Source organism: Lepidochelys olivacea (assembly GCF_965140295.1).
Source record: "Lepidochelys olivacea isolate rLepOli2 genome assembly, chromosome: 3".
In the NCBI taxonomy this organism is placed as follows: domain Eukaryota; kingdom Metazoa; phylum Chordata; order Testudines; family Cheloniidae; genus Lepidochelys; species Lepidochelys olivacea.
The window spans coordinates 136,059,209-136,085,831 of record NC_140413.1 but is presented as its reverse complement, the minus strand read 5'-3'; the positions used below and the strand labels follow the sequence as shown (position 1 = coordinate 136,085,831).

Genomic DNA, 26,623 nt, shown 5'->3' with positions numbered 1-26,623 from the left:
CAGTTGACAAGAACGTCTGAGGAACAGTAGGGGGGAAAATAAACAAGGGGAAATGGAGTGGATGGGTCATTACACAAAGTAAAACTAATGACCCATCCACTCCATTTCCCCTTGTTTATTTTCCCCCCTACTGTTCCTCAGACGTTCTTGTCAACTGCTGGAAATGGCCCACCTCGATTATCACTACAAAAGGTTCTCCCCCTCCCCCCCATTGCTCTCCTGCTGGTAATAGCTCACCTTAAGTTATCACTTTGGTTGAAACAATGGGTGTTACCATACATACTGTAACCAAAGTGATAACTTAAGGTGAGCTATTACCAGCAGGAGAGCAATGGGGGGGAGGGGGAGAACCTTTTGTAGTGATAATCGAGGTGGGCCATTTCCAGCAGTTGACAAGAACGTCTGAGGAACAGTAGGGGGGAAAATAAACAAGGGGAAATGGAGTGGATGGGTCATTAGTTTTACTTTGTGTAATGACCCATCCACTCCATTTCCCCTTGTTTATTTTCCCCCCTACTGTTCCTCAGACGTTCTTGTCAACTGCTGGAAATGGCCCACCTCGATTATCACTACAAAAGGTTCTCCCCCTCCCCCCCATTGCTCTCCTGCTGGTAATAGCTCACCTTAAGTTATCACTTTGGTTACAGTATGTATGGTAACACCCATTGTTTCATGTTCTCTATGTATATAAATCTCCGCACTGTATTTTCCGCTGCATGCATCCGATGAAGTGAGCTGTAGCTCACGGAAGCTTATGCTAAAATAAATTTGTTAGTCTCTAAGGTGCCACAAGTACTCCTTTTCTTTTCACTGATTGAAGGAGAGATCACAGTTAAAGTACTCTAAGCAGAAGAAACTACAGAGTAGGTATCTATTCTTAGATCATTCCCTTTAGTACCTACCACTTAGAAACTACTCCAATAATAAAATCTGAAATACCTTATACCTCTCCCTTTTAGTGTATTTCATAAAATTACCTGGAATTTTGGCCATTGAGATTTTTTAGTAAGGTACTATTACTGAAAGCTAACTTTACTACTTCCTGGTGCTTCTAACCTTAAGCCTATAGAAAAACTTAATCACGAAATATTAGCCCACACCTTTTAAATAACAAAACTTTCGCACACCTTTTCTTCCTCATCATGCCCACTACCAGTGGACATACTAAGACAGTGAATAGATAAATTAATAATGGTGTATAAGCATAGTCAAAGATACTAGTTACATTTCATATGCTGCTTGAAGCATATGCATAATATGGCAAGGGATTGGGTTAGTTATCAAAAGATAATGAACTTGTATACACTTTAAAGACCAACATTAAATATTTAGTCATAGCTCACAAAAATTGAGATTTAATTTTTGGAAGGTCATCTTTGTTTTATACAATTTTACAGCAGTCAACTCAATTAATTCCTACGGCATCTATTATACATTTCAACTGCACTAACTGCCTGTATTTCTGTAAGTCTTGTATTTCACATTTCATATCCCACACCACAGTTGCCATCTGAAAATCATTAGCAAATAACTAGATAGGATATGAAATTATAGAAGTATTGGATCAGAACACTTCCATTTTTAACCTCATGGCCTATGTGAGAAGGGAAATGGTATCACAGACAATACCTTGTAAACTGTTATAAATGCATCATATAAAGATTTCCTCAGGGAAATGTTAATGTTGTTGGCCTCAGGGGGTCTATGTATATGCTAATCAGTATTTTTTACAAAATATTTGTTTCAGATAGCGTATTATAGTGCAACTTAGTCAATGGGGTAGTAGGTGAACACTCTTGCCTGTCAACCTCTTGAATATTGCCTCTGAGCTCAGATTTAATGCATAGCATCCATGGGTCCACACCCTTTTGAAAAACACAGATATGATTACTTCTATTCCTGAGCAACTTGAATCAAAAAAAGATAAGAGCTCTTTTTAGAATCTCTCCTATAATACTGTATCTCCAAAAATTGACAAGATAAGAGCTAGCTAAATCAACCCAAGAGAGGACAGTGTTATTTCACTTTGATCTCAGCTAAAATTACAGAATTCCACCAGAATAGCCAGGGGTTTTTTTAGGGGCTCGACTTAATGCCACTTAGCAGCAGAAGCTGACATAACTATGAGAGTCAAGGAAGTGGCTTAGAGCATCTGTGCTGCAGTGCAGTAGACAAGAAAATAAAATATCACTTGGACCCCAGGGAGGGTGTTTTGTTTTCAAAAAAATTCAGCAAAGCTGACATGCTGTTAGGTAGCTTAGGTTAGATGTTTTAGGTTTGGGGCTGAAATACCTTTTCAAGATGTAGAGCTACCACTAACGTTCACTAGTTTAATATAGCAGGGTTCTGATTCATCATAGCATTATTCCAGTTTATTCTGGTCTAATACTACTAATTTCAAGTTATATTAACATAAAAACCAGATTTCAGAGTAGCAGCCGTGTTAGTCTGTATTCGCAGAAAGAAAAGGAGTACTTGGGGCACCTTAGAGACTAACCAATTTATTTGAGCATAAGCTTTTGTGAGCTACAGCTGTAAGGTCTCTAAGGTGCCCCAAGTACTCCTTTTCTTTTTATAAAAACCAGAGTAAAGCAATGAGACTGCAGATGTGCTCTCCCTAAAATTAGAGTACATTCTTTCCTTACATAATTCCTCTTTAACATTGCATATAAACAATAAGGCTTCAAATATACTTAGAACTTGATTAGATCTCAAGAGGTTGACAGTCCATTTTCAGATACAGATCATATTTCAGTCCAGCTCTTATCAACAGACAATATTGAATTTATAGTTATTAGCATTCCATAGTACAGCCTTCTGTGTTCTAATTTACAAATTATTTTGCAATTATTCTAATACTATAAAGCAAATCTTTATATTGCTAGGTACAGTAATTGAATTCTTCATATAACAGGAGATCTATGCCTACTGAAGCAGATAAAGTGACTTTAGTTTGCCAAAATACTGAAAACTGGGGAAGATATAGTCTAATAGGATTTTGACTCCTGGGGCTCAACTTTGTGATAAACACCAATACAGAAACTTGGATAAATGGGACATGGATCTGGGCTATTCAATACCAGTTTGTACTGAGTAAAGGGCAACAGAGGGTGGAAGAATATGATGCTACAGGCTCCTCACATCCAGTAACTGAATGTCTCCAGTAACCTCCAATACGCTGATCTTTTCAAGTTGTTTAAATCGATGCTTGTAGTCCAGGATGTGCACACCATTTATAGCAACCTTGTACTGATGAACATCACAGAAAATTAACAACTGAAAGCAAGAACAGGAACACAACAGGTTTTCACTTAAGTTTTAATTTGATTAAAATGAAGACTCGGGTGGTCTAATTCAGAATCAGACAAATTCTTAACTTCCGCTCCTAAGTGTAGGACCTTACTAAAAAAAAATATATATATATATATATATATATATATTTTAGTTTAATATTAAAACTGCAAGGGAAAGAATGCAGCTTGGACATACAGAGCATAGTTTACTGAAAATATCACTTGCAACAGGTAAAGGCTAATTCAGGCACTTTCACTTGTTCAAAGGAGAAAGGGGGATTGAATAAAGTATTTTTTTCATAGCAGTAACATACTTTGAATCAATTTTAACTTTTATAGCTGCTTTTTTAGATTCAGTCCCAAACAGTTACACTCACATTTAAGAAAGTTATTGTCCCTGAATCTTAACTCCTGCTAACTACATGAGATAAAAAGGCTATCATTTAACTATTTCCATTCATTAATACACAGGCATTGTTTGTTTTTTTAATCCTAATTGATGTAACCTTACCTCAAAGTACATTCCTGGGCTGAAAGGGAAATTAGTGACATCTTTTTCCTCTTCTCCCCAGCTATCACAAAGATAGGAATTTCTCACGAAAACTTTTGTTTTCATTCGGGGATTCAGATGCAGTGCAATATCCTTTGAGTCACTTGATTTTAGATTAACAGCAAAGCTGAAAAACATTTTAAGATTACCCTTAGCAAGAGACCGCACATACATCCCAGACAGAGTGCAGCACATTTAATGAAAAATTCAGCAAATGATATACAATAATTATCTTAGAGATACACTGAGTTGTGTTGCCCGATTCATAGATAGATTCATAGACTTTAAGGTCAGAAGGGACCATTATGATAATCTAGTCTGACCTGCACAACGCAGGCCACAGAACCTCACCCACCCACTCCTGCAAAAAACCTCTCACCTATGTCTGAGCTCCTATTAGAAAAGGAGTACTTGTGGCACCTTAGAGACTAACCAATTTATGTGAGCATGAGCTTTCGTGAGCTACAGCTCACTTCATCTTAGAGACTAACTAATTTATTTGAGCATGAGGTTTTGTGAGCTACAGCTCACTTCATCTCCTACTGAAGTCCTCAAATCGTGGTTTAAAGACTTCAAGGAGCAGAGAATCCTCCAGCAAGTGGTCGGTGCCCCATGCTACAGAGGAAGGTGAAAAACCTCCAGGGCCTCTTCCAATCTGCCCTGGAGGAAAATTCCTTCCCGACCCCCAATATGGCGATCAGCTAAACCCTGAGCATATGGGCAAGATTCACCAGCCAGATACCCAGGAAAGAATTCTCTGTAGTAACTCAGATCCCACCCCATCACAGGCCATTGGGCGTGTTTACCATGAATATTTAAAGATCAATTAATTGCCAAAATCATGTTATCCCATCATACCATCTCCTCCATAAACTTATCGAGTTTAATCTTGAAGCCAGATGGGTCTTTTGGCCCCACTGCTTCCTTTGGAAGGCTAATCCAAAATTTCACTCCTCTGATGGTTAGAAACCTTCGTCTAATTTCAAGTCTAAACTTCCCAATGACCAGTTTATATCCATTTGTTCTTGTGTCCACGTAGGTACTGAGCTTAGATAATTCCTCTCCCTCTCCGGTATTTATCCCTCTGATATATTTATAGAGAGCAATTGTATCTCCCCTGATTTAGGAGGTTAATAATATACTATCCAAATTAATGGGTTTTAGGCTTGCCAATTTGTTTGATTAGAAGATAAGGTTTTTGTTCCAAAGTAGTGTTGGATCATATTAAAGAAGTTCTGTATTAAAATCACAAATGAGTTTGATTCCCCATAGTTTAAATTCCAGGGTATTACTAATTAAGAGGTCTCTTGGTTTTTGGTACGGTTTCTCTCCCTCTATGTGTGAAACTTGCAAGCTGCTAATTGTGTTAGTACATTCTAAGACAGAGTCTGTTCTCAAAGCAATTCACAGAGAGAGAGACTCAAAGCAATACTCTAACAACAGAAACAGCACCCAGAGACTCCCCGCCCTTTTGTTGTATTAACAATTGTGATTAAAATAGAGATAGAGGATGTATGTGGATGGATGCTTGGTGTGGATAATAACTGAATGATCAGGGAGGTGCCAGCCTAAGAATTCAGTGTCCATCGGCTGAAGAAGGCGTCAAGTGGAAATAACCAGAGGACCCCCCGGAGGGCAGACTGGAATCCACCCAACAGCCTCAAGAATGGGAGAACCAAAGAACAAGATAACATCTTGGAGCCGTCAGGAATGTGCTATCTGCTGATTGATTCAGCAACAGCATGATGAAGCAATTCCCATAGACTGGCATAGGAAGAAATTCCTATAAAAATAGACTCTAAAAAGTGAGAACTTTGGGGTCTGATTCTGCAAACCAACTTCCAGGAGCATCAGATGAGCATCTGACAAGGCCCTGCTCCCTCCTCATGTCCAGGCCACCTGGCCAGTGGCTTGGCATGAGCAACTCTAAGGCTGGTAACTATGATAACAACCTTGCAGAACCTGTGTGTGTGTTTGTATGAATGAATGTGTGACTAAATATGAGATTGAATGGAATGTTATAACTATAACTAACTGCTTACTATGATTCTTTCTGTATTCACAATAAATGTGGTATTTTGCCTTTTTCCCTTTAATAAGATCCTGCTGGTTTTTATTTTATTGGTACAACAGTAGGCTTTACAGAGGACCCTTGGTGGTATGACAGGAAGCTCACACTGAGACAAATATAGCCTTAAAGACTTTTTATTAAAATAAATGAAGTTTTAATTAAATGGTAAAATAATTAGAGTTACAAAGTTAAAATTGTATTACTGCTATTTAAAAGATACATATGGTATAATTAAGCTTTGATTAATATCCTTACACGCTTTTTTGATAACCTGGTGGTGAGAGAGACAGGACCAGTCTCGCCTTTGGCGGTTCAGGTTCCTTAATTCTTGAGTGAGAGGTGCAAATCTTAGAAGAAGCTAGAGCTAAGAGCTATTGAAGCTAACTTAGAGTTTATATAACTAACAAACTTAAAACCTAATAAAACTAAGAACAAAAGCTTAGGGAAACCAAGCTTAGCCTAGTCCCCTTGGAACTTAGAAAGTTTAAGAAAAACAAGTACAGGCCTTCTAGCAAGGCCCTCTTTTATAGGGCACAGGTGTCTGAACCCTCCTTTTATGCCCAAACTTTATTTTTTACCCACAAAAATGTAAGGGTACACTTACTCCATAGGCTAGTATGTTTGTACATATTGATGACATGTACACACACATTAATTACATTAGATTATACACACGTTATTTTTGTTCTCCCGGTTATTTTGGTTCTTTCCTTGTGGTGTACCTCTTAAGCTTGAGGGTATAGACTTGGAAACCCCCTATGCCATTTTACCATTATCTATCTAGGTGAAAGATCCCAGACATAGATATGCCAACTTTCCCTTAGCTCAACATACAGGATATGGCCTGTAGAGCCCTTGCATAACAGCAGAACTTTCTTTAAATATAAATCTATAAACCTATTACAATAAACCAAATCCTTAAACTATAAGAAAAGATATATATGCAAGCAAGCAGGTTAATCCTATAGGCTACAGCTGTTATGTTCATTAGGAACTTAGCAAGCATCAATGCTGTTAAATCAAAAAATACCTACCTTGACATAAATCCTAGTTGGAAAGATTGCAAATCTAGTGCCTCGATCCAGCAAGAGTCACTACACTTGTACATAATTGTTTGCTGGATTGGACCCTTACATTTTTCTCTTAGATCAGTGTTCCTTTTTCCTGCTGCTCATCTTTTATTGTGGATCATTTTTAAAAGAGTACATATACTTGTCTTCTGTCATAGTGTCCAATAGCATCACACTGAAGATTTGTTTCCTGTGACAGGAAGAATTGTTCAATGCTAAATCCAGCGGGCACATATGAGTGTCTTACATTGTTAGTAACATGATGCGTAGCATTGGTTTGATATTGTGTGTTACAAATTAAGGCTAAACTGAGACACTCCCAGTTTAGCTCCCTGTATTCATTCTCCATTCTGAAATACTCAGTTTGGTTGAAATAGTCCATGCCTAATCCTAACACAAAAGGTGAGATTATTCACCTGGAGTTCTTCAAGATATGTATCCCTATGGGTGGTCCACTTAAGGTGCGCATGCACCTCCTGCACTTTTGATCAGAGATCGTCGGTACCAGTGCCCATTAGGCCCATGTATGTGCCCTCCACGCAGCCTCATGCCCCATACTAAGGATACACAGGGCTGCGTGGGTGAACCCCCCTTGTTCCTTCTCTATCACAAAGTTCAGCAGAGGAAACTCCGAAGCAATGGGGAAGGAGGGCTCATGTGCACCTGAAGTGGGGCACCCAAAGGGGGACACATCTTAAACACCAGTTACTACACAACATAAGTAACCTCTCCTCCTTTGAGTAGTGTCCCTATGTCTGCTCCTCTGAAGGTGACTCCAGAGCAGTATTCCTGTAGGGAGAAGTGATCTTTGGAATAGAGTCTAATGCTGAAGACAAAACTTCATTGCCAACTGCAGCATCAACTCTAGAGGCATGAACCAAAGCACAGTAGTTTGAGAAAGTATGTACTGAGGTCCATGTTGCAGCTCTGCTAATTTCAGTAACTGGAACATTGAGCAATGCCATGGAAGTAGATTGAAACCTCATAGAATGGGCTAAAATTCTACAAGGAGACTGAATGTTGAGTCATAACATGAAATGATACACTCAGAGATCCATCTTGGAAGTCTGGGTGGAGACTGTGGATCCTTTGGATCTTTCTGCAATTGACACAAAGAGTGTGGGACACTTTCTGAATGGTTTAGTTCTGTCCAAATACCTTCTGACATCCGGGGTGTGGAAGGCAGCTTCCTTCCTTGTCTGATGCAGTTTTGGGGAGCGGGGGGGGGAAACAAAACAGGTGGTGAATGATCTGGTTGATAATATGAAATTCAGCCAACACTTCAGGTAAAAACTTAGGATGTGATCACAACAAGACCTTATCCTGGAAGAACACTGTAAATGGGGAAAGGTGGTTTCTGCCATTAAAGCCCCCAGTTCTCCAATCCTCCTGGCAGAAGTGTTGGTCACCAAGAAAGCTATTTTCATTGATAGGTCAAGCAACGAACTTATAGTTAGTGGTTCAAAGCAGCGTTTTATAAGGCATAAGGACAAGGTTCAAGTCTCATATAGGAGTATGTTTTCTAATTTGTGGGAAAAGATTCGTCCGACCTCAGCAAGCAATCTTGACAGAGTGAACAAAAACCAAAAAGCCTTCGACCAGTAAATGAAAGGCTGTCATAGCCACCAAGTGTACCTTGAAAGAACTTTCTCCCAGCAGGCAGCTGACCCACCAGGAAATATCTGTACCTACTGTGGTTGGATCTGTGGCATCTCAGGACCCATATGTAAATCTGTGTTACCGATCATCCTCGAATCGAGGGATCGCTGATGAATGAATGACAGAACTCCTAGTAAGAGCTGATTTTTTAAAATTCCAACAGGTAGTGTAGGACAGTGAAAAGAAGAGCAGATACACCAGAAGTAATATCTCCTTCCCTTCTGAAGTTAAGTATGTTGCATGGACTCCTTTCTACTGTTTAACAGCACATGTTGAACAGGAAGTCTCTAACTCCAAGAACCATCAAGGAGCCATGCCTGGAGCCGCAGAACTTCCAGCTTGGGATGAAGTGTCTGACCGACATCCTGCAATAACAGATGGGAACTGATTGGAAGTTGCCACAGTGGGTGAGAAGTAAACCAAATAAGACGAGGATAACAAACTTGTCTTGGCCAAGTTGGAGCAGACAAAATGACCTTTTCTTTGTCCTGCTTGATCTTGTTGAGAACTTTCAAGAACAAGGACACTAGTGGATAAGCACAAAGAAAGCCTTTGTTCATTAAATGAGGAAAGCATCCTGAGATTGATGATCAATACCCACTCTTGAACAAAACTTCTTGCTCTTTTCTTTGGTTGCATTGGCAAGAAGTTCCACTTCTGGAAATCCCCAGGTTAGAAATATGCTGTTGAGGACTCATGAATCCAATTCCCACTCATAATTCTGGGAGAGGTGCCTGCTGAGATCATCAGCCATGGTGTTCTATATACCCAGAAGGTGAGAAGCTGAGAAGAATATCTGGTGACCATGCACCAATTGCAGAGTTTTATTCCTTCAGCACAGAGTGAGGAGGTGTGTGCTCTCCACCCTGATTGATGTAGAACATGCAGGCCACATTGCCATGATCTTGATGGATTTGGCTTGGATCAGCGGCAGAAGTGGAAGCAAGCTGACTTCCCTCAACTCCAGAATGTTGACATGCAGAAGACTCTCTTGTGAAAACCATTTGCCCTGGATGATGCGAGTGCCAACATGCTCTCCCCATCCCAAAAGAAATGAGTCTGAAATGATGATAGCAGTTGGAGCAGCTGGAAAGAAGAGAATTCCTGCACAGACTTTGAAGGTGTTCTTCCACCAACTGAGCAAGTCCAGAACCCAATGAGGAATGGAGACCTGTCTGTTGAGACTGCTTATTGGGTTGTCAACTGTCTTGCGCCATTCCTGGAAACACTGGAGAATAATTTGGCATGCTGGATCATGAAGACGCATGCTGCCATATCACCCGACAGCTGAAGACAGTTCCTTGATGAAATCTGAGCAATAAGATTCTGTAGATTCACAAACCTGTCCACAGCTGTCACAACCTTGAGAGACTCCTATGAAATCTGTTGAACCTGAATCAAAATGATCTTTTTGAGACTGATCTGGAGGCCATAAAGGTGAAACAAGGACTTTGTCATTTGTACGGCCAATAGAACCTCCTGATTGGCTACTCAGGCTGATTCCTATCATCGAGTAAGAGAAGACAGTTACGCCTAAAGGACACTCAGGAGCAACCACAACTGCCGGGGCCTTTGAGAATACCCTGGACACACAGGAGAGGCTAGAAGGGAGCACGCGGTATTTACGTGGCTGACCTGTAAATCAAAGGAACCTCTTGTGAGGGGGTGAATTGCAATGTGGAGATGTGTGTCCTGAAGGTTGAGATATGCAAACCTATCCCTGGAATCTAAAGCGGGAATTATACCTGTAATAATCACCATCTTGAATTTCTGTTTTCTGCTAATATTGGCCTTCATCCCCCATTCTTTTTGGAGACTAGAAAGTACTTTGAATAAAACCCTTTTCCCCCTGTGCTGAAGTGGAACTGGTTCTACGGCTCCTATGCATAGGAAAGACGCAACTTCCTCACTCAGGAACTGATCATGAGATAGGTCCCTGAAGAGGGATGGGGAAGGAGGGCAGGAGGGAGGGATGGACGGACATGACCTTGATGGAATAACCCCAGTGTTAAGACCTCCAAAACCCATATGTCAGATGTTATGTTCTCCCATGCAGACTGAAATTGGGAGAGGTGGTATCCAAAAGGGGTGAGGAGGATGGAATAATGCTGCAGTAAATCTCTGTAGAGTGAGTGGTTCAGACTCTTGGCCAAACAATCAAAACTGATGCTTGGATGACAGGGTGGCTGGGATGAAGTAGCTATGGCAGCAGCAGTCTTCTTTTTTGAGTATTCAGGGCCTCTTGGCTGAGAGTTTCGGTGAACTACAGAAGCTAGAAAAATGAGCTGGGTGAGATCTCTGACGTCTGAGACTAGCTAAACATTTTGTTTGCAGGCGTATAGATCCCAGTGGATCTAAGAGTAGCCATCAAGTCTTTCAAGGTGCGAAGGGAGTAGTTGGTAGACTCCAAAAAACAATATGCGACCATCCAAAGGAAGGTCCTCAAGAGTATTATCTACAGTACCTCCATAGGGAAGCCTGACAACTGGAGCTATGTTGCTTGTTGCATCATGATCCACAGTGGAAATGGACCATGCAGCAGTATCAGTTGCATCTATGGAGGCTTGCAATGAGGTTCTCACTAAGAGCTGACCCTCCTGGCTGATGGTCTTGAATTGCTCACAATGCACCTTTCATAGATATTCAGTAAAGGTGTTAAATTATTGTTGTTTAAATAGTCATAGCTTGACATAAGTGCCTGATTGGTTGTAAGGATTACTCCTCCGCAAACAAAGAGGTTGAGCTTCTTCTGGTCCTTATTGTAAGCAGATTTAGCACAGTGTTGGCTATCGCGCTCATTAACCTCTTCCACTATCAAAGTTTGGTGAATAAAAACTCACTCTCTGGCTGGGATGTAGTATTTTTTTTTATAACCATGCTTTACAAATGGGTGGTACTGTCACTGGAGTCTGCCAGATAGTCTTAGAGGGCTCCAATAAAACTTCATTGATTGGAAGGGCTACACATGTGAAATAAGTATGCAAACTGTCCAGGAATTTATTGTGGGAATCCTGGACCTCTTCTAAGGTGATTGGATGCACTTAATCAGTGATGCATTTCATCAGTTCCTGGATCTGTCTGAAGTAATCTGCCATGGAAGGTGAGGTGTTACGACTGAAGCATCATGCACATGTGTAGAATAGGGCTGCACGAAGAACTGTACTTTCCATCATTTGTATTTGGTTGGTTGATAAGTTGTGTCAACATGTTACACAACTGTGATGGTTTTGTAGAGCTGAACATAAATTTTAAACTGAACAGCTGTGGCCCTGAATATACACAGGGTGCAGATCTTAAACAATCACTTGTGAGAGTAGAACTCCACTTTAAGACTCAGGAGCAGTGCTGATTGGCTCCTGAGAAAACGACATCCAGATCTCTTCAGATGGTCACCTTGAGGTAGGATTGAAGATCTGTGTCCTCTGGGCAGGTGCAGGTAAGGAAGAATCAGACTTGATGACAGAGTAACTCAGATATTAATAGGAGTAATGAACAATGACAGTATTACGTTACAATTTAATCTGCTACTAGAATGTAAGAGCACTGCGATTTACTGACCTGTTTGGGTTTTTATTCACTTCTCCTTTGATGACAACTGTCTGTCCAGGACGAAGTGCAGAATTAAGCCTTGCAATGTAAGGAACCACCTGAAAAGGCAACCGTGCTCAGAGTTATAGCCTGTGGCTTTAAATACACATTCTGATGACCCCCATTAGTCACCTCCCTGCTGACAGTCTCTGCTTTTGTATTTTTTTAAGTAATTTGAACATGTCTACTTGTCTTTTTCAAATTTTCCATGTCTTTTAATTAATTATTTTCACCCACCACTAGGATGATCTAAGTTATGGGTGGGAAGGCAAATAGGCATGTTCATTCCAGGATCCTTTATTTAGTGTTTATAATTAATTTTTAAAATCTTTTGGATAATCAATGGGTCTTTAAAATACTCCAGACAGATAGTACAAGTAGCTTCATCCAGGAGACTTTTCTCTGCAGCCATGGCTACTGCTGGACAATGCAACAGACTAAGTTTCACTTTCCTGAGATAAGAAATTTGTCCTACCTGCAGTAGCAACTGGGTGTTTCCCTTCATGGAATTGACTTGTGCTGTTTACTGAGTTGGAACAAGCCCATTGTTAACATTACAGCCCTGAAGTTGTGAAAAATGTACCAACAACCCTCTGATTCTGCAATCAGCCCCCTGTGCTGGTGTGGAGGGTCCCTGAGGCTTCACATGGGCATCATCATCCGCCTGAGATGATGAGCCTGCAGGCGCAGGGTGTGTGTGTGTGTGTGTGTGTGTCAAAGGATTGATATTAAATTCACAGGCTAAAAACTTGTCGAAGCTGGAATCAGTGTTTCAAAGGCTTCTCGAGCTCAATTTAAAGGGACTTCAGTGCCAGCAGCGTTGCCAACTCTCATGATTTTAACACAAGTCTCATGATAGTTGACATGTCTGTTAAAACCCCAGCTCCTGGAAGCATGTGATTAGGTGAGAATCTTGCAACTCCTCTCCATGCAGAGCTCTTACGTCTACAGCCCTCATGATGTACAGGAACTCCTTAATATACTATTATTCCTCCAGCAGTGTGGGCCCTGGCCATGTTCCAGGCACAGGCCATTGGTGCTGATATCAGAATTAAGGATTTGTGCAAGTAAGATGAATGCACTGAGTGTAGTGTGTAGAATTCTTTCAGTAGAAGGTACTTCTCTGGGATGGGCACCATCCAATTGACAATCATTGATTTCAGGAGTGTGTCACAGGGTATTTCCTTTAAATCCATATTTCCTTGCTTTTAAGGGTTGGAGCTGTAGTGGGAATCTGCACTTGAGCAAGCTTATCTGCCTTTTTGGTAAGTTTTTGTGCACAGGATTAAAATTTCACCCATTAATTCAGGCCATGTCTACACTAGCAAGCTTACAGCGGCACAGAGGTACCCATACAGCTGCGCCACTGTAAGATGGCTTGTGTAGCCGCTCTGTGCTGACGGGAGAGAGCTCTTCCATCGACATATGAAAATCACCTCAACAAGTGGCAGTAGCTATGTCAGCGGGGGAAGCTCTCCCGCCAACATAGCGCTGTGCACGCTGCCACTTAATTTTTTGGTTCAGTGGCAGTTCAATAAAAAACAAAATCGGTTTGGTCTAACCAAACTTTTCAGAATTTTCAGTGATTTGAAAAAGTCCATTCTGAATGTGTTCCACAGCAGGGGTTTAAACCTGAGTCTACCCCATCCCAGGAGAGTGCCCTTACCCACTGGGATAAATGTTAAAAGGGGAGGGAGGGGGGACACCTACTCCTCTGGCCACTTTATGAATGGCCGAAACACTCTGTTTCAAATTTGCAAATAGTTTCAGGTCAGGACTTGATTACAGTCTATAAGCACCTACATGGGGGCCAATATTTAAAAATGGGCTCTTCAATCTCGCAGAGAAAGATGTAACACAATTCAATGGCTGGAAGTTGAAGCTAAACCAATTCAGATGTTTTAATATTTGCAATTTTCATATATAAAACAATACTTACAAGTTGTGAACCATCAGGCACTACTCCCTACAAATAAATAAATAAAGTTAACTAGAACATCAAAGAATGGGAAGATCACATAACCACAGTATAGGCATACGTACATTTTCTGAGTTTATCTTTGTTATTCCTAAAGATGATGGCTGAGAGCCTTGTGAAGACTGCAGAGGAAAGATATTTAGAGATCACTGCTCACATGTTCAAAAATTCTGATTCTAAACTAAGTTTTTTAGAACTATACACGAAGATGTGTGGCTTTAGACTACTATAAATCCTGTGACTATGGTTAAAAGTTATTCAAAAGACTATCTAGTGAAACCACATTGTGCTATCTAAAAGGATCTGGCTCTAGGTTGGACCCTCACTTGACAGGCCTGAGACCTGTCATCTTGTATTGCTTTTGAGTAACCCTTCAGGCAGATCCTCAATATAGTACTGATGGGATTTTTTGGAGGACACCACATTCAGCATTCCTAAATGGAATGAGGAAGACAATTCTGCAGGGCCTTTAAGGGATAGGATCCTAGAGGATCTTGGGATTTCAGTCATCTGGTTTTTTACATTACATAATTCACATGGCGTGTAACTTGAATCTTGAATTTGAATATTGCTAAACGTGAACAAGCTTTGGCCTAGCCACTTTCATATCAGCTCACAACCTCAACCTGTTTGCTTCAGGGCAACCCTCGCCGTTCTTCATTCATAAGCTAGCAGAACTGTCCCCACTAGCAGGGAAGGAAAACAGAAAGTAGAGAAAATGAAACAACTTTGTGGTCAGCCTCAAAACAGCAACAGAGAAACTATAAAGATACAAAAACAGAAAACCTGTGATTACACGATCATTTTCTTCTACGATTAAGAAAACGTATGTGTTTTTCTCTCTGTATTGCACTTGGAGGCAGAGGTCAAAATGTTCAACACTTGCTGGCTCCAAAACTACACCCAGAATCAGTCTTCCAAAACTGAAACATTCAACTTCAGGTTAACATTTAATCCAGGCATTTAGATGTTGAGGGCCATATAAGTACCCAGATATAGAGCTACATACATGCTGCATATATAAAGGAGCTTGGTGGACACCTCTTCAGAGCTCAGTTGCTGTTTCTTTCAGATACAAAAGAATCTGCCTCTCTTCAATACAGTTATTACCCTGGTGACCTGAGTCAGGCTAGAGGTTTGGTAGAAAACAAGGAAGATTTAAGCTGTGATTAGCAGGTAGAAATCCAGGGAGCTTTCACATAGGAAAAAAAATACTTCCGCCTGAGTTTCTGAGGAATTTTACTTCTTAGGCAGACAAAAGGAATGAGTCAGAGTTTGGTATGGAAGGGGAGAGAACTATTGTCCTACCTAACTGCATTTCTGGGCTGTTCCCCTACCCCTTGTGCTGTGCTGCCTTGTTGCACTCACTAGCCACTGTCTGCACTGGTGTGAAGAGGGGCACTTCCCTTACTGTTTTGCTGGCAATCCCCATGCTGCTGTCTACTGCAGCAAGCTTAATCTCCTCATGCTAGGACAAAGAACAGGGAAGCTGTTGCAGTGGACCTGGCTGCTTCACAAGGGCCTCATTTGACTGACAGCCCAGAAGGCTGAGCTTCACCTCCAGAATAGTAAGGGAGGGATGGGGAGACTCTCATCTGCCCCTTCATACCTGAAGAGTCTGTGGGGTTTTGCATGTCTTCCCTGTGTAATAAATAGAAGTCTCGTCTTCTATACTGGGTTGTGCAGGAGAGAGACCGACTGAGCAGTTCCCTCCCATTGGTTCACCTTCAACAGATTTGGCAGTTTGTCTGAATCAATTAGGAGAAAGCACTGTGCTGCTCCATATCATCTCAAAGCATTGAAGCCCAGCCAGTGGGTGACTCAAAGCTCAAAAAGGTACATTCACCATCTAATCAGCCAATTTAGAGTTTGTTTTGGTCGATAAAGTAAGGTCACATATACAAGTAAACACTCTGTAAAGAGTTCTAGCTCTGTCTTAATGCAAGTGTTTGGAAGTAGATTATTCTGGGAAAGATGCTCCAGGGATCATTTTGAAGCACAAGCAGCTGAAAATTCTGGTCTTTGTCTCCAGGGCGGGTAAATTACACATGCCTATTTCTGCATCCAATCTGTTTTTCATATTAACTGTGATGTAAGTTTGTAGGCTGGGCTTCCCTCCCCAACACAGAAAATTCAAATCCAAAATAGAAAAAAAGACATTCGAACACTGAGCAGAGGAATGATTAGCTGTAGCTCTAGACAAGGCTCAGAGTTGTACAATATAACCTTGTTTATCTGACATTTAAGGAACAAAACATTCAGATAATATTTTGGGGGGATGAATAGGGGAAGAAATCATTATACTGGATATGTCAGGAGACATTACTGTACTTCTATATTGAAGTTAATATAGATTTTATTTCTGTGTTACTTCATTTTCACTGTTGATATCTTACTTCAGTACAGCACAATATGAAGTAGAAAGACATAAGGAAAGGCAACCCAAAATTAACTATCCAATTCAGCAACTTACATTGTTAGAAACAAACGCTATAGTCTGAATCTGTACTTTCCCATATATCCCCAGTGTATCTATTCTTTCCAGGTTAACTCTGTGGTTGTACAGCAGCAAATGTTTTTCATTTACAGACACCTAAAGAGGGAGAAAAAGGCAGAAATGTACTGATATCTGAAATAGTATTTATATACTCAACAGAAGATCACTACTAAACCTTTACATTTCTCTCAATTTTAGTCAGTCGTGTTTTGTTTTAGCTTCTTGCTTTGGAACATGCCTTTGACAACAAAGAATTTAGGTTTAAATTCATTTTCTTTTCCTTCACATTTTGAAATTGAAATAGTGAACATGATGGGTAATATAATAATCATGGTTAAGTTGCATAAAGTCTATTGACTGTTTTGGGGTCTGATTTTCTTGATTACCTTGTAATCGCTGACTTCATTTCTTTTTCTTAATATGTTATGTTTAAATATTCCCTTCTCCCCACCCACCCACCCACCAACACTTCCGCTTCTATATATTAGCACCACACCACAATGACCCTACTACACAACCTCACTAGTGTTACTTGAAATGAATATGGTAATCTGTTTCTTTAACTCATGAACTACAACGTAGTCCTCAAGTAGTGTGGAGAAAGCTGTACTCCAGCCACTCTGAAAAGCCCTGGAGATAAAATCAAGAGAAGACTAGATGTAATAACCAGGAATTAAACAGCTGTGGAGACAGAGATATTGTCATCTTCCTCCTCCAGAACAAGGTTAAAGTACACCATGGTTCATGGGGTTTGGTAGAGAAACAGAAATACTTGCCTAGTTATGTTTCTTTACAATAGTGTGGAATGTTTAATGGCATTCAATAACAAAGATAAATTTACTGCACATTTATACTTTGGTTTTGATATTTCATCTCTCATCATATTTTGATTCTCTCAGCACGTCACCATTTGATGGCATATGGACTATAGACTTATTTAGAGCCAGGGCTTTGGAGCCGTGCTCCGGCTCCGCCCCAGCTCCAGGCAAAAACCTGCAGCTCCACTGCTCCGGAGCTGCTCCACGGGCTCAGCTCCAACGCCCTGTTTAGAGCTACACTTGTCTTATCTCAATCTGATGGAGCTGGATAGATATTTGTTTCTCTTTAGTACTTCCTCTGACTGATGCAGAGAGCATTGTCCAGCACTCTTCTGTGTGCAGGAAGGCTGCCGTGTTCAGGAGAAGCCCTTTTGCACACGGGAAAGGAGAGGGGTTGTGTAACAGCTCATATAATCAGGAAGATATTTGCTCCCTCAACACACAACTCTTCAGGTACAAGTATATAAAAGTAAAGGCATACATTACTCCACAGTGCCCCCCTTTCACGGAAAGCCTATAGTTTCTCTTTGTAATTAAACTGTACATAACAGTAAACAATACTGACACTGATGCTTCCAAATAAGTTTGCGTTTATGGCATGACAAGTGGCTAAATATTCACCTTCCTTAGGGACTCACCTGGAATTTATCCTTCAAAACCATAAAGACAATCTTAAATGGCTTTCCTTTTTGAAAAGGCATCTCATAAGTGATCTCCTCCCAACCCCATCTTTCTTTTTCCAGAGTGTTACAGATTATGGAACCCGATTTTTTGAAGCGGGGATTGAAGTGAAAGGCCACATCAGCACGAGGTTTTGTGCTACTGCCACATTGGAAGTCCACCTGGAACCTGACCACAAATTAAAACACACATTCAGTTCAGCTCATCCAGAAGTGATCTCTCAACAGATTCATATATCTAATTACATTTTGGTTGTTAATACAAAAACTTTGCATTAAACCTAGTTATGGTGATTACAAAACAGTTAGAAGTAAAAAACTGAAGTGTTACGTACATAATACTAATTTATATCTAACCAAAAATGGGAAGATTTTTAAAGTCACAATGGACAGTTATGCTCCCAGCTCCCACTGAAAATGAATGGGAGTTGGGTGCCTTACTCTCATGTGTTTTCAAAAATCTTCCCCTTAATCTATTACTGAGAACTAGAATAACTTATAAGCATTTCTCAGGTGCTAATCACCATAACATCTGAGCACTTCATACACTTCAATAAATTAATCCTCATTACCCCTCTAAATAATCCTCATTCCCATTTTAAAGATGGAAAAATAAATTAAATGACCAAATTCACATAGGAAACTTGTGGAAGAATAGGTAATAGAACCTAGATCTCAATTCCCTATCCTGGACCTTAGCCACCAGATCATGCATCCTCCCTGCTATTTGAAGCCTGATTCTTCCAGGTGACAACACTTTTATTATTTCAGATACTGCCCTTAGAGAGAAAAGGTTTCTGGATCATAAGAAGTTGAATAAGATCAAAAAAGGGAGGAAACAAAGGGAGCCAAGCGACGAGACAAAAAAAGTGGGCAGAGGCCAGGGAGCAAGGTGCGGAGTTACTTATTCTCTTTAAAATTTCACCTTGAAACCTTTATTTACTCCTTAGCTTCCTATTAACACACACACAAATTCAGCATTGTGTGACACTACTGTATATATTCAGAGCATTTTATAAATCAACATATTTTATAAGTGTCTATATGGTGGCAGTTCTCAGTTTTTAAATATAAATTAAAGATTTAAGGATTGTGTCACTTTGAAATATAATGTTAATTACTTTTTCAAAACTGAAAAATGTTTGTTATTGAGGCTGTGGGTTTGTTTCCAAAGATCTCAGCCATTTTCAGTCACACAACTTGGGATCTCATCCAATGTTCATTACAGTAATGAGCCTCTCCACTGACAGAAGCAGGATCAGGTTTATAATGCCCCAATTTTATGATAGAAAAATTAAAACATTTCCAGTGAATATGCATCCCACAAGCTATGAAAAGCTGTTTAGTTGGGTTTTGATCAGCTTGCCTTCTCAAAGGCTCATTCACAATATAACCTCTTAAAAGTCATATGGCTTTAGACATTACCTGTCGGAATCATCAGGAACACTTCCCTGTATTACAACTAGTTCTCCAGGAAGGAGACCACTAAGGATTGTCCCAGTGTATGGAATAACCTATGAGAAGGAGGGGAAAATAGAATAAATTCAAAATAACATTTGGGGATGTTTAGGTCAAAAAGAATAATGAAAACAAAACCAATATAGCAAAATTCCCAGTTTTATCTAATGATTTGGAGAGCAAGATTTTCTAAATAACCAACATAACAAGAAAGATGGCCAAACTGCCTAAAAAACAACATGGTTTAAAGGGGGAGTGAAGGCAACTATACAAAATAAAATAAAAAAAATAATAAATGTAAGAAAGGGAAAGTTGATAGTAATGGATATAAAACAGAATCTAGGAATTATAGAAAATTGATAAGGGAAGCAAAGAGACACAAGGAAAAATATATGGCCCGCAGAGTTAAGGACAATAAGAAAAAGGTTTTTTAAGTATATTAAGAACAAAAAGAATCAAGACAATAGTATTAGTCCATTACTAAATGGAAATGGTAGAATTATCAATAATAATGCAAAAATGGCAGAAGTGTTAAATAAACATTTCTGTTCTGCATTTGGGGAAAAAAACAAATGATGCGACAAAAATTATTAGGGATATGGAACGGCTTCCGTATGAGGAGAGATTAATAAGACTGGTATTTTTCAGCTTGGAAAAGAGATGGCTAAGGGGACATATGATTGAGATCTATAAAATCATAACTGGTGAAGAGAAAGTAGACAAGGAAGTGTTGTCTACTACTTCTCATAGCACGAGAACTAGCGGTCACCAAACGAAATTAATAGGCAGCAGGTTTAAAACAAATAAAAGGAGGTATTTCCTCACATAACGTACAGTCAACCTGTGGAACTCCTTGCCAGAGGATGTTGTGAAAGCCAAGACCATAACAGGGTTCAAAAAACAACTAGATAAATTCACGGAGGATGGGTCCATCAATGGCTATTAGCCAGGAATGGTGTCCCTAGCCTCTGTTTGCCAGAAGCTGGGAATGAGTGACAGAGGATGGATCACTTGAGGATAACCTGTTCTGTTCATTCCCTCTGGGGCACCTAGCACTGCCCACTGTCGGAAGACAGGATACTGGGCTACATGGACCTTTGGTCTGACCTAGTAGGGCCATTCTTATGATGTAGTCATTTCATATGCTAACACTTTCCATTCTATTAGTATCTCAGGAGGGTGTTAAATAGCAGCTACTAAAAGTCAGACATTTTTAAAACAGCAGGTCCAGATAATTTGACCTAAGAATTTTAAAAGAGCTAGATGAAGAGCTCACTGGACTGCTAGTCTTAGCACACTAGGAAAGGTCCAGAAGATTGGATAAAAAGATAATGTCGTGCCAATTTTTAAAAGTGTAAACAGGATAACCAGATAATTATAGGCCTCTCAGCCTGACATCCATCCTGGGCATGATAAAAGGGCAGTTGATATGGAATTACAGGAAGGTAACATAATTAATGACAATCAACATGCATTTATGGAAAGTAGATCCTGTCAACTAATTTATTTATTTTTTATTATTGGATTACAAGTTTGGTTGATAAAAGGTAATAGTGTTGATGTAATATAATTAGACTTCCGTAAGGCATTTGACTTGACTTGCATGACATGATTAAAAAACTAGAACAATATACAATTAATATGGTATACACTAAAAATTAAAAACTGGCTAAGTGATTGGTTTCAAAATGTAACTGTAAATGGGGAAATATCAAGTGGGTGTGTTTCTAGTGGGTTTCCAAAGGAATTGGTTCTTGGCCCTGTGCTATTTAACATTTCTATCAATGATCTGGAAGAAAACATAGTATCACTGATAAAGTTGGTAGATGACACTAATTGGAGAAGTGGTAATAACAAGAGGACAAGTCACAGATATACAGCTATCTGGCTCGCTTGGTTGGCTGGGCGCAAGTGCATCACAGAGTCACACAGCTCCCTGTCCCAGTCTTGTCCAAACTATCCCAATTCTCCCACCACACTGTCTCTTCATCAGATCTGTCCCTCCCACACATTTTTCCCAGCTTCCCACTGATTCCCATTTCCAGTCTCTACTCCCAGATTCTTATCTAATCTGAGTCTCCCCCTCCCATACCTACTGGCTCCCAGTCCCCTCCTAAGTCCCAGTGTCCCTACTCAAACTCCCATTCCCAGTTTCCTGCTCCTCTTCATCAGCCTCCAGTCCCAGTTTCTGACCCTGACCCCTTCTGGTTTCTTGTCCCAATCTACTCTCCCTGCCGCTCCACAGGTCCAGATCTTGTCCTTGTCTTGAACTATGCAGCTTCCTCCTCTATTCTGCCTGGGCCCAGCAGCGGGGTCATTGAGAGCACAGGAGAGACAGGCTCCTTGCTCTCAGTTCATGTGCCCGTCCTTTCATAGCCCATAGCCGTAACTGCAAGTAAAGTCCAGATAAGCCCTGAACTGGAGCATGCTCCATGTGCACAGAAATTTCTGGAAATGTAGCAGTTAATATCTAAGAAGTCTATTGAGCACGTTCAATTTGAGATTTTTCAGAGACTCATAACTGGGCCAAATTTGAGCAGATTTTCACGGGGAAGGCAAAGGCACATCAATTACACAAAAGCTACCCCTTCACCCCCCACCAAATTTCATGTTCCTGCTCCAAAGCATGGACTTTCAAAGAAAACAGGATGGCCACTGACACATCCTCGAACATCAAACATTCCAGTATTTCCGCAACAGCGTGGGCCTGCTCCTGCCTGCATGCCCTTGCATGCATGATGATACTGGACAAAACTATGTCCAGTGCAGGACAGGGACAAAACTTTCCAAAATCAGGACAGTCCAGCTTAAAACCGGACGAATGGCCTGCCTAAAAGAAAAGGTCACCAGAATTTTTTAACAAGGGCAAAATAACACTTTTTACTAGCCTCATTCTTGGCAACAACTCAACCATTTTGGCTGAAATTTTCTAGAAAACGTCAACCCGACTTAGACACCTAGCAAGGAAAATTTTACCCCAGTCAACGTATGAGCAAAGTTATAAGCAACTGAAGACAGTGTCTTCTACTGAGAAGTGTCGGGCAACCTTCATAATAGGCAGTGCTACCAGCTTTGCCTGTAATATAGGCTCATATGTATTTTTATTGGAGGGTGCTATTCCCTTCATAGTTAAGTTTGAAACTAGCTTCCCATTCAACTTCTTCCTTCACATAACCAAAACCAAACTGATACATTAATACATCTTCTGCAAGAACAAGGTTGTGAAACCCACACAAACCTAGAACTACCAAATAATAAAGAATAACACAATGCTGGGTTCAGCCCCGAAAAAGAACATGGAAATTATGAAGAAGAATGGGGAAGATACAGGTAGTTGTTCTGCATGCCAAAAAGCCCAATTCTGTCTCCTAAAAAGGGTATAGCTAAGTGCTCCACCAGATTTAAGCCTCACATTTCCACTGACATGGGGCAATGCTGACACAGCACAATGATAAGACTTGTGATACTCCAAATTTATGAGTGCTCTCTCCTTTTTGGATACACTCTACTTTAACTTTGAAGATACACACAGCTCCAAGTCCCCTACCCCTGTTAACAGGAACTGTACTGAAAGCAGCAGGTGTTATTCTCATATACAGAAGAAATTTGGAGATTTCTCAATATTCCTATCACCACACAAACAACACACAGTTCTGACTAGCTGACATGTAAGAGCAAAGTCCCTTGGGGTAAAGCTGCCCAGTGTTCTCAGGGAGAAGCTGTTTACACAATGGGGAATTACCGGGTTATGGATTGTCTTCTGCAGTTGGTCCAAGGGCATCGTCTTCCCTCCTTCAGCCAAGTCTGTTGGCTAGGTGTGACCAGCGATGGATTTTGAATATAGTTAAATTTCTCACTGTTTTGTTGACATTGAAGAAAGGATACCTTTGGAAAACCAAAATTAAGTTTTAATTAAAAAAACTGAATGAAGTAATCCTTGTTCAGCCTTCAAAATATTAAATCTTCTTCATGCTTTTTGACATACTATTTTTAACAAGAATTTGCTGGCTTAATTTTACAGTTTGTACAAGATATGAAAATTAAGTGCTTAGCTGTCCCATTACCCCTTACCATAGGGCAATGTGTACATAGCTACAAAGCTTGCTTAAGAACTCTGGGAATGATTGGTTATATAATCTCTCCCATAGCTCCCCACTGTGCCTGGAAGTGTGGACAATGCACAGTCCTTAAGCATGGTCCACCATTCTCCTTTCTACACAGGTGTCTAGATCTTCTTGTTAGCATGGAAATTGTGGGAGAAGAATGGAGTCACAGTCCCACAGAGGAGCTGAGAAGGAATGGTCCCTGCACCCAGGGACTGCAGTTGTTCCTGGTCCTTATGTGGAAGTGCAAGATGGGAAGGCTCTTTGCACGTTCCTACTTCCTACACAAGAGCCAAGCAAAATCTGGTCTGAAATAAGCAAGAGAGCAATTTTATTTTCTTCTTTTGCTAATTCCTAAATCTCCTGAGGGAGAGTCTGTAGGCTGACCGTTGCTTTCTCCTGACCAATCAAAAGGCCATGGGTTCTCTTACCTTTGCTAATGTGGTGAAAAAACTAGGAAAAACTACAGCTAAGATGCAAAGTTTCTGTTTTCTATGTCCTTCAGCATATACAATCCCAGATATCAATGAACATTTCAAGGACAGTACTGACAGAGTCACTGAACAGATAGCACTGGACAGCAATGAAACTACAGCTTCTTAGCGTATCTTGTACTCAGCAACCCCTCCCTTCTTCGGAAGGGCATCCCACAGTGACCAGAATGTAATACCCAAATGTAAACCAATAAACAATAATATTATTTGTAGCATTCTATTATGCAAATAAAGGCAATTTCATTTAAGCAGACTTAGTGGGGCCTATGTTTGCTGTATTACTGCCTGATATTTGTTACAATATATTTGACCAATCAGAACAAAGTCGACTATTGTACTCATGCATCATGATTTATTTACTTCAGTCTCTCAGTGGAGGTGTGGCGTATTGTAACTTTTTTTATTCTATTTTAATTTTTTCTATATTTTATTATTATGTGGCAACAAAACACTTAGTTTTTCTATCACGTTTTTCACCCATTAATCTCAAAGCAATTTACAAAGAAAGGCAAATATCATTGCCTCATCTTAGAGATGGAGAAACAGAGGCACAGAAGAGATATGATATTCCCAGTACAGAGAAGGCTAGTAGAAGAGCCAGAAATGGAACCCAGATCTTATGACTCTTAATTTGGTAGCCTATTCACTTGACCATGCTGCTGCTTCCCATGACCTGAGACAGCAATCTAGACTTCATTAAAAAAGAGGACTCTGGGACTATAGAAAATGAACAAGCTTGAGAATTCTGTGGCACATGTACAAACTGGCATAGCTATCTGATATTAAGTGTCTCAGCCTGTGGTGCATTTGAAATCTTGGCAGTGTTGCTGGATGCCTTGGACAGTGTGGCAATTTCAAGAAAGTGGGGCATAACATGGAGAGAAAGTTGGAATGTAGGTATTTCTGGAATGAGGGAATGATATATAATTGCTGGGTTCTGCATGTGGGTGGGGATTCACTGATAGAAATGCACAGCAGATGCCCAAGTTCCTCTCTCTGTCAACAGAGAGAAAATTACTTGCAATATTCATTAAACTAAAGCACCAATGCTGAAACTGGTGAGCTGCATTATTTCTATTTCTAAATGCGGAGCGGGACTGAAGTTAGGGTTTTCTGGTAAACACATTTCTGCTCCAAAATGAAAAAAAAAATTGTAATAACCTTCAATGTCACAATGATGTAATAATATCTCACTAACTCCAAAATATTCCTGGTAATAAACACCAAATAGGCAAATAATCCTGCCATTTGCTATAGTCAGTCAGATTATCATTCTCCATGAGCTTTAAGAATTACTTTAAGAGATGTGGTCAGGTCAATTTAAACGCAAACCACAGATATTGTAAAAAACCAAGTTTTACATAAAAACAATAGTAAGAGAAATATCCCCTTTTTTAAAAAAAGCAGTGCAGTAAAATTGTTACTTTTGATATAAAGGTTCCCCCTGTAATGTCTGTTTCCCAAACTTTCCAAGATTGTGCTAGTACATCAGAACTAGAAAGTGAAGACAGACTTGTATAAAGTGAAAGTGACTCATTTGAGAAAAACCTAAACAGTAAACAAAATAAGACTAGTGTAAAATAAATTAGTTTTTAAAGGTTTCAATTTTAATAATCAGAGGAGTTTTTAACAACACAAGTAAAGGCATATTTTTAAAATATGATTTTAACCTTGCAGGGTCCTTTTAATTTTCTAGTTCTTATTTCTTTTGTATGCTCCCCTCAATGGAGTCAACCCTTTTTTCTGCATCTAAATACATCTGCGTTTTTAAAATTTCAAGTTTTTTTTCCCCCTGACAGGACACTGTCACTCTGTTTAAATCATATTTAATTTATATTTAACTTACCTTTGTAAAGAATAACCTCTTCAAAGCTTCAGACTGAAATCTTACTGTAAATCAAATGTATCTGTTTCCATTTTGATCAGTTGTGGGTTAATTTAGCTAGTTACTCTGTTTGCACAGCAAAAATGGTTCCTCCACTTCTATTTCCTGGTTCTCATGCACCAACACAATGACATCACCACATGTACACTGCTCAGAAAGCCTCCTCCCCCAGGCGTTCCTTAAAGAACCAGTGTGTTTCACAGTTCGCTCGCTGATACATAGCTTTATTTTCAGCTGTTCTGTTTCCACCACATGTGTATTACTGTTTCAGACTGTCTTTTTGAAACAAATTGCTTTATTCTTTTTATACTTTATTTTCTTTTCATGCACTTTAAAATAGTTGTTTGAATTTAATCATGGTGAATGAATGAAATTCTTTCTTAAGCTGGATGCTAGCTCTCAGTGCTAGCATCATGGCCCCCGACCATGGCAGCTGGTTGGTATAGGGTGGGGAACTTAAAATCAGCCCCATAATTGTC

General features: G+C 40.0%; 1 protein-coding gene across 3 annotated transcripts; it reads right to left on the bottom strand.

The window, feature by feature from the left end:
- Positions 1-749: 749 nt before the first annotated feature.
- Positions 750-26,250, bottom strand: LGALS8 (galectin 8). 3 transcript variants are annotated; one of them, XM_084623016.1, is made up of 10 exons: positions 26,106-26,250; positions 23,405-23,547; positions 19,630-19,718; positions 18,163-18,373; positions 16,683-16,802; positions 14,275-14,331; positions 14,171-14,197; positions 12,202-12,290; positions 3,805-3,970; positions 750-3,276 (listed from the first exon to the last, which is right to left on the bottom strand). In XM_084623016.1, the coding sequence occupies exons 2-10, from the start codon at positions 23,441-23,443 to the stop codon at positions 3,127-3,129; spliced, it is 948 nt and encodes a 315-aa protein (XP_084479142.1). In that variant the 5' UTR covers positions 23,444-23,547; positions 26,106-26,250; the 3' UTR covers positions 750-3,126. The 3 variants fall into 3 exon arrangements, with proteins under 3 accessions (XP_084479142.1, XP_084479143.1, XP_084479144.1); XM_084623017.1 differs by lacking the exon at positions 14,171-14,197; XM_084623018.1 differs by lacking the exon at positions 14,275-14,331.
- Positions 26,251-26,623: the final 373 nt, after the last annotated feature.

Excerpts from the sequence above, each read along its gene's own strand:
- LGALS8 (XM_084623016.1), bottom strand. The coding sequence starts at position 23,443 with ATGCCCTTGGACCAACTGCAGAAGACAATCCATAACCCG. Across the intron at positions 14,198-14,274 it reads CAAAGATAAACTCAGAAAAT|GGAGTAGTGCCTGATGGTTC; the intron begins GTACGTATGCCT and ends ATTTATTTGTAG. Across the intron at positions 12,291-14,170 it reads TGCCTGATGGTTCACAACTT|GTGGTTCCTTACATTGCAAG; the intron begins GTAAGTATTGTT and ends TTGCCTTTTCAG.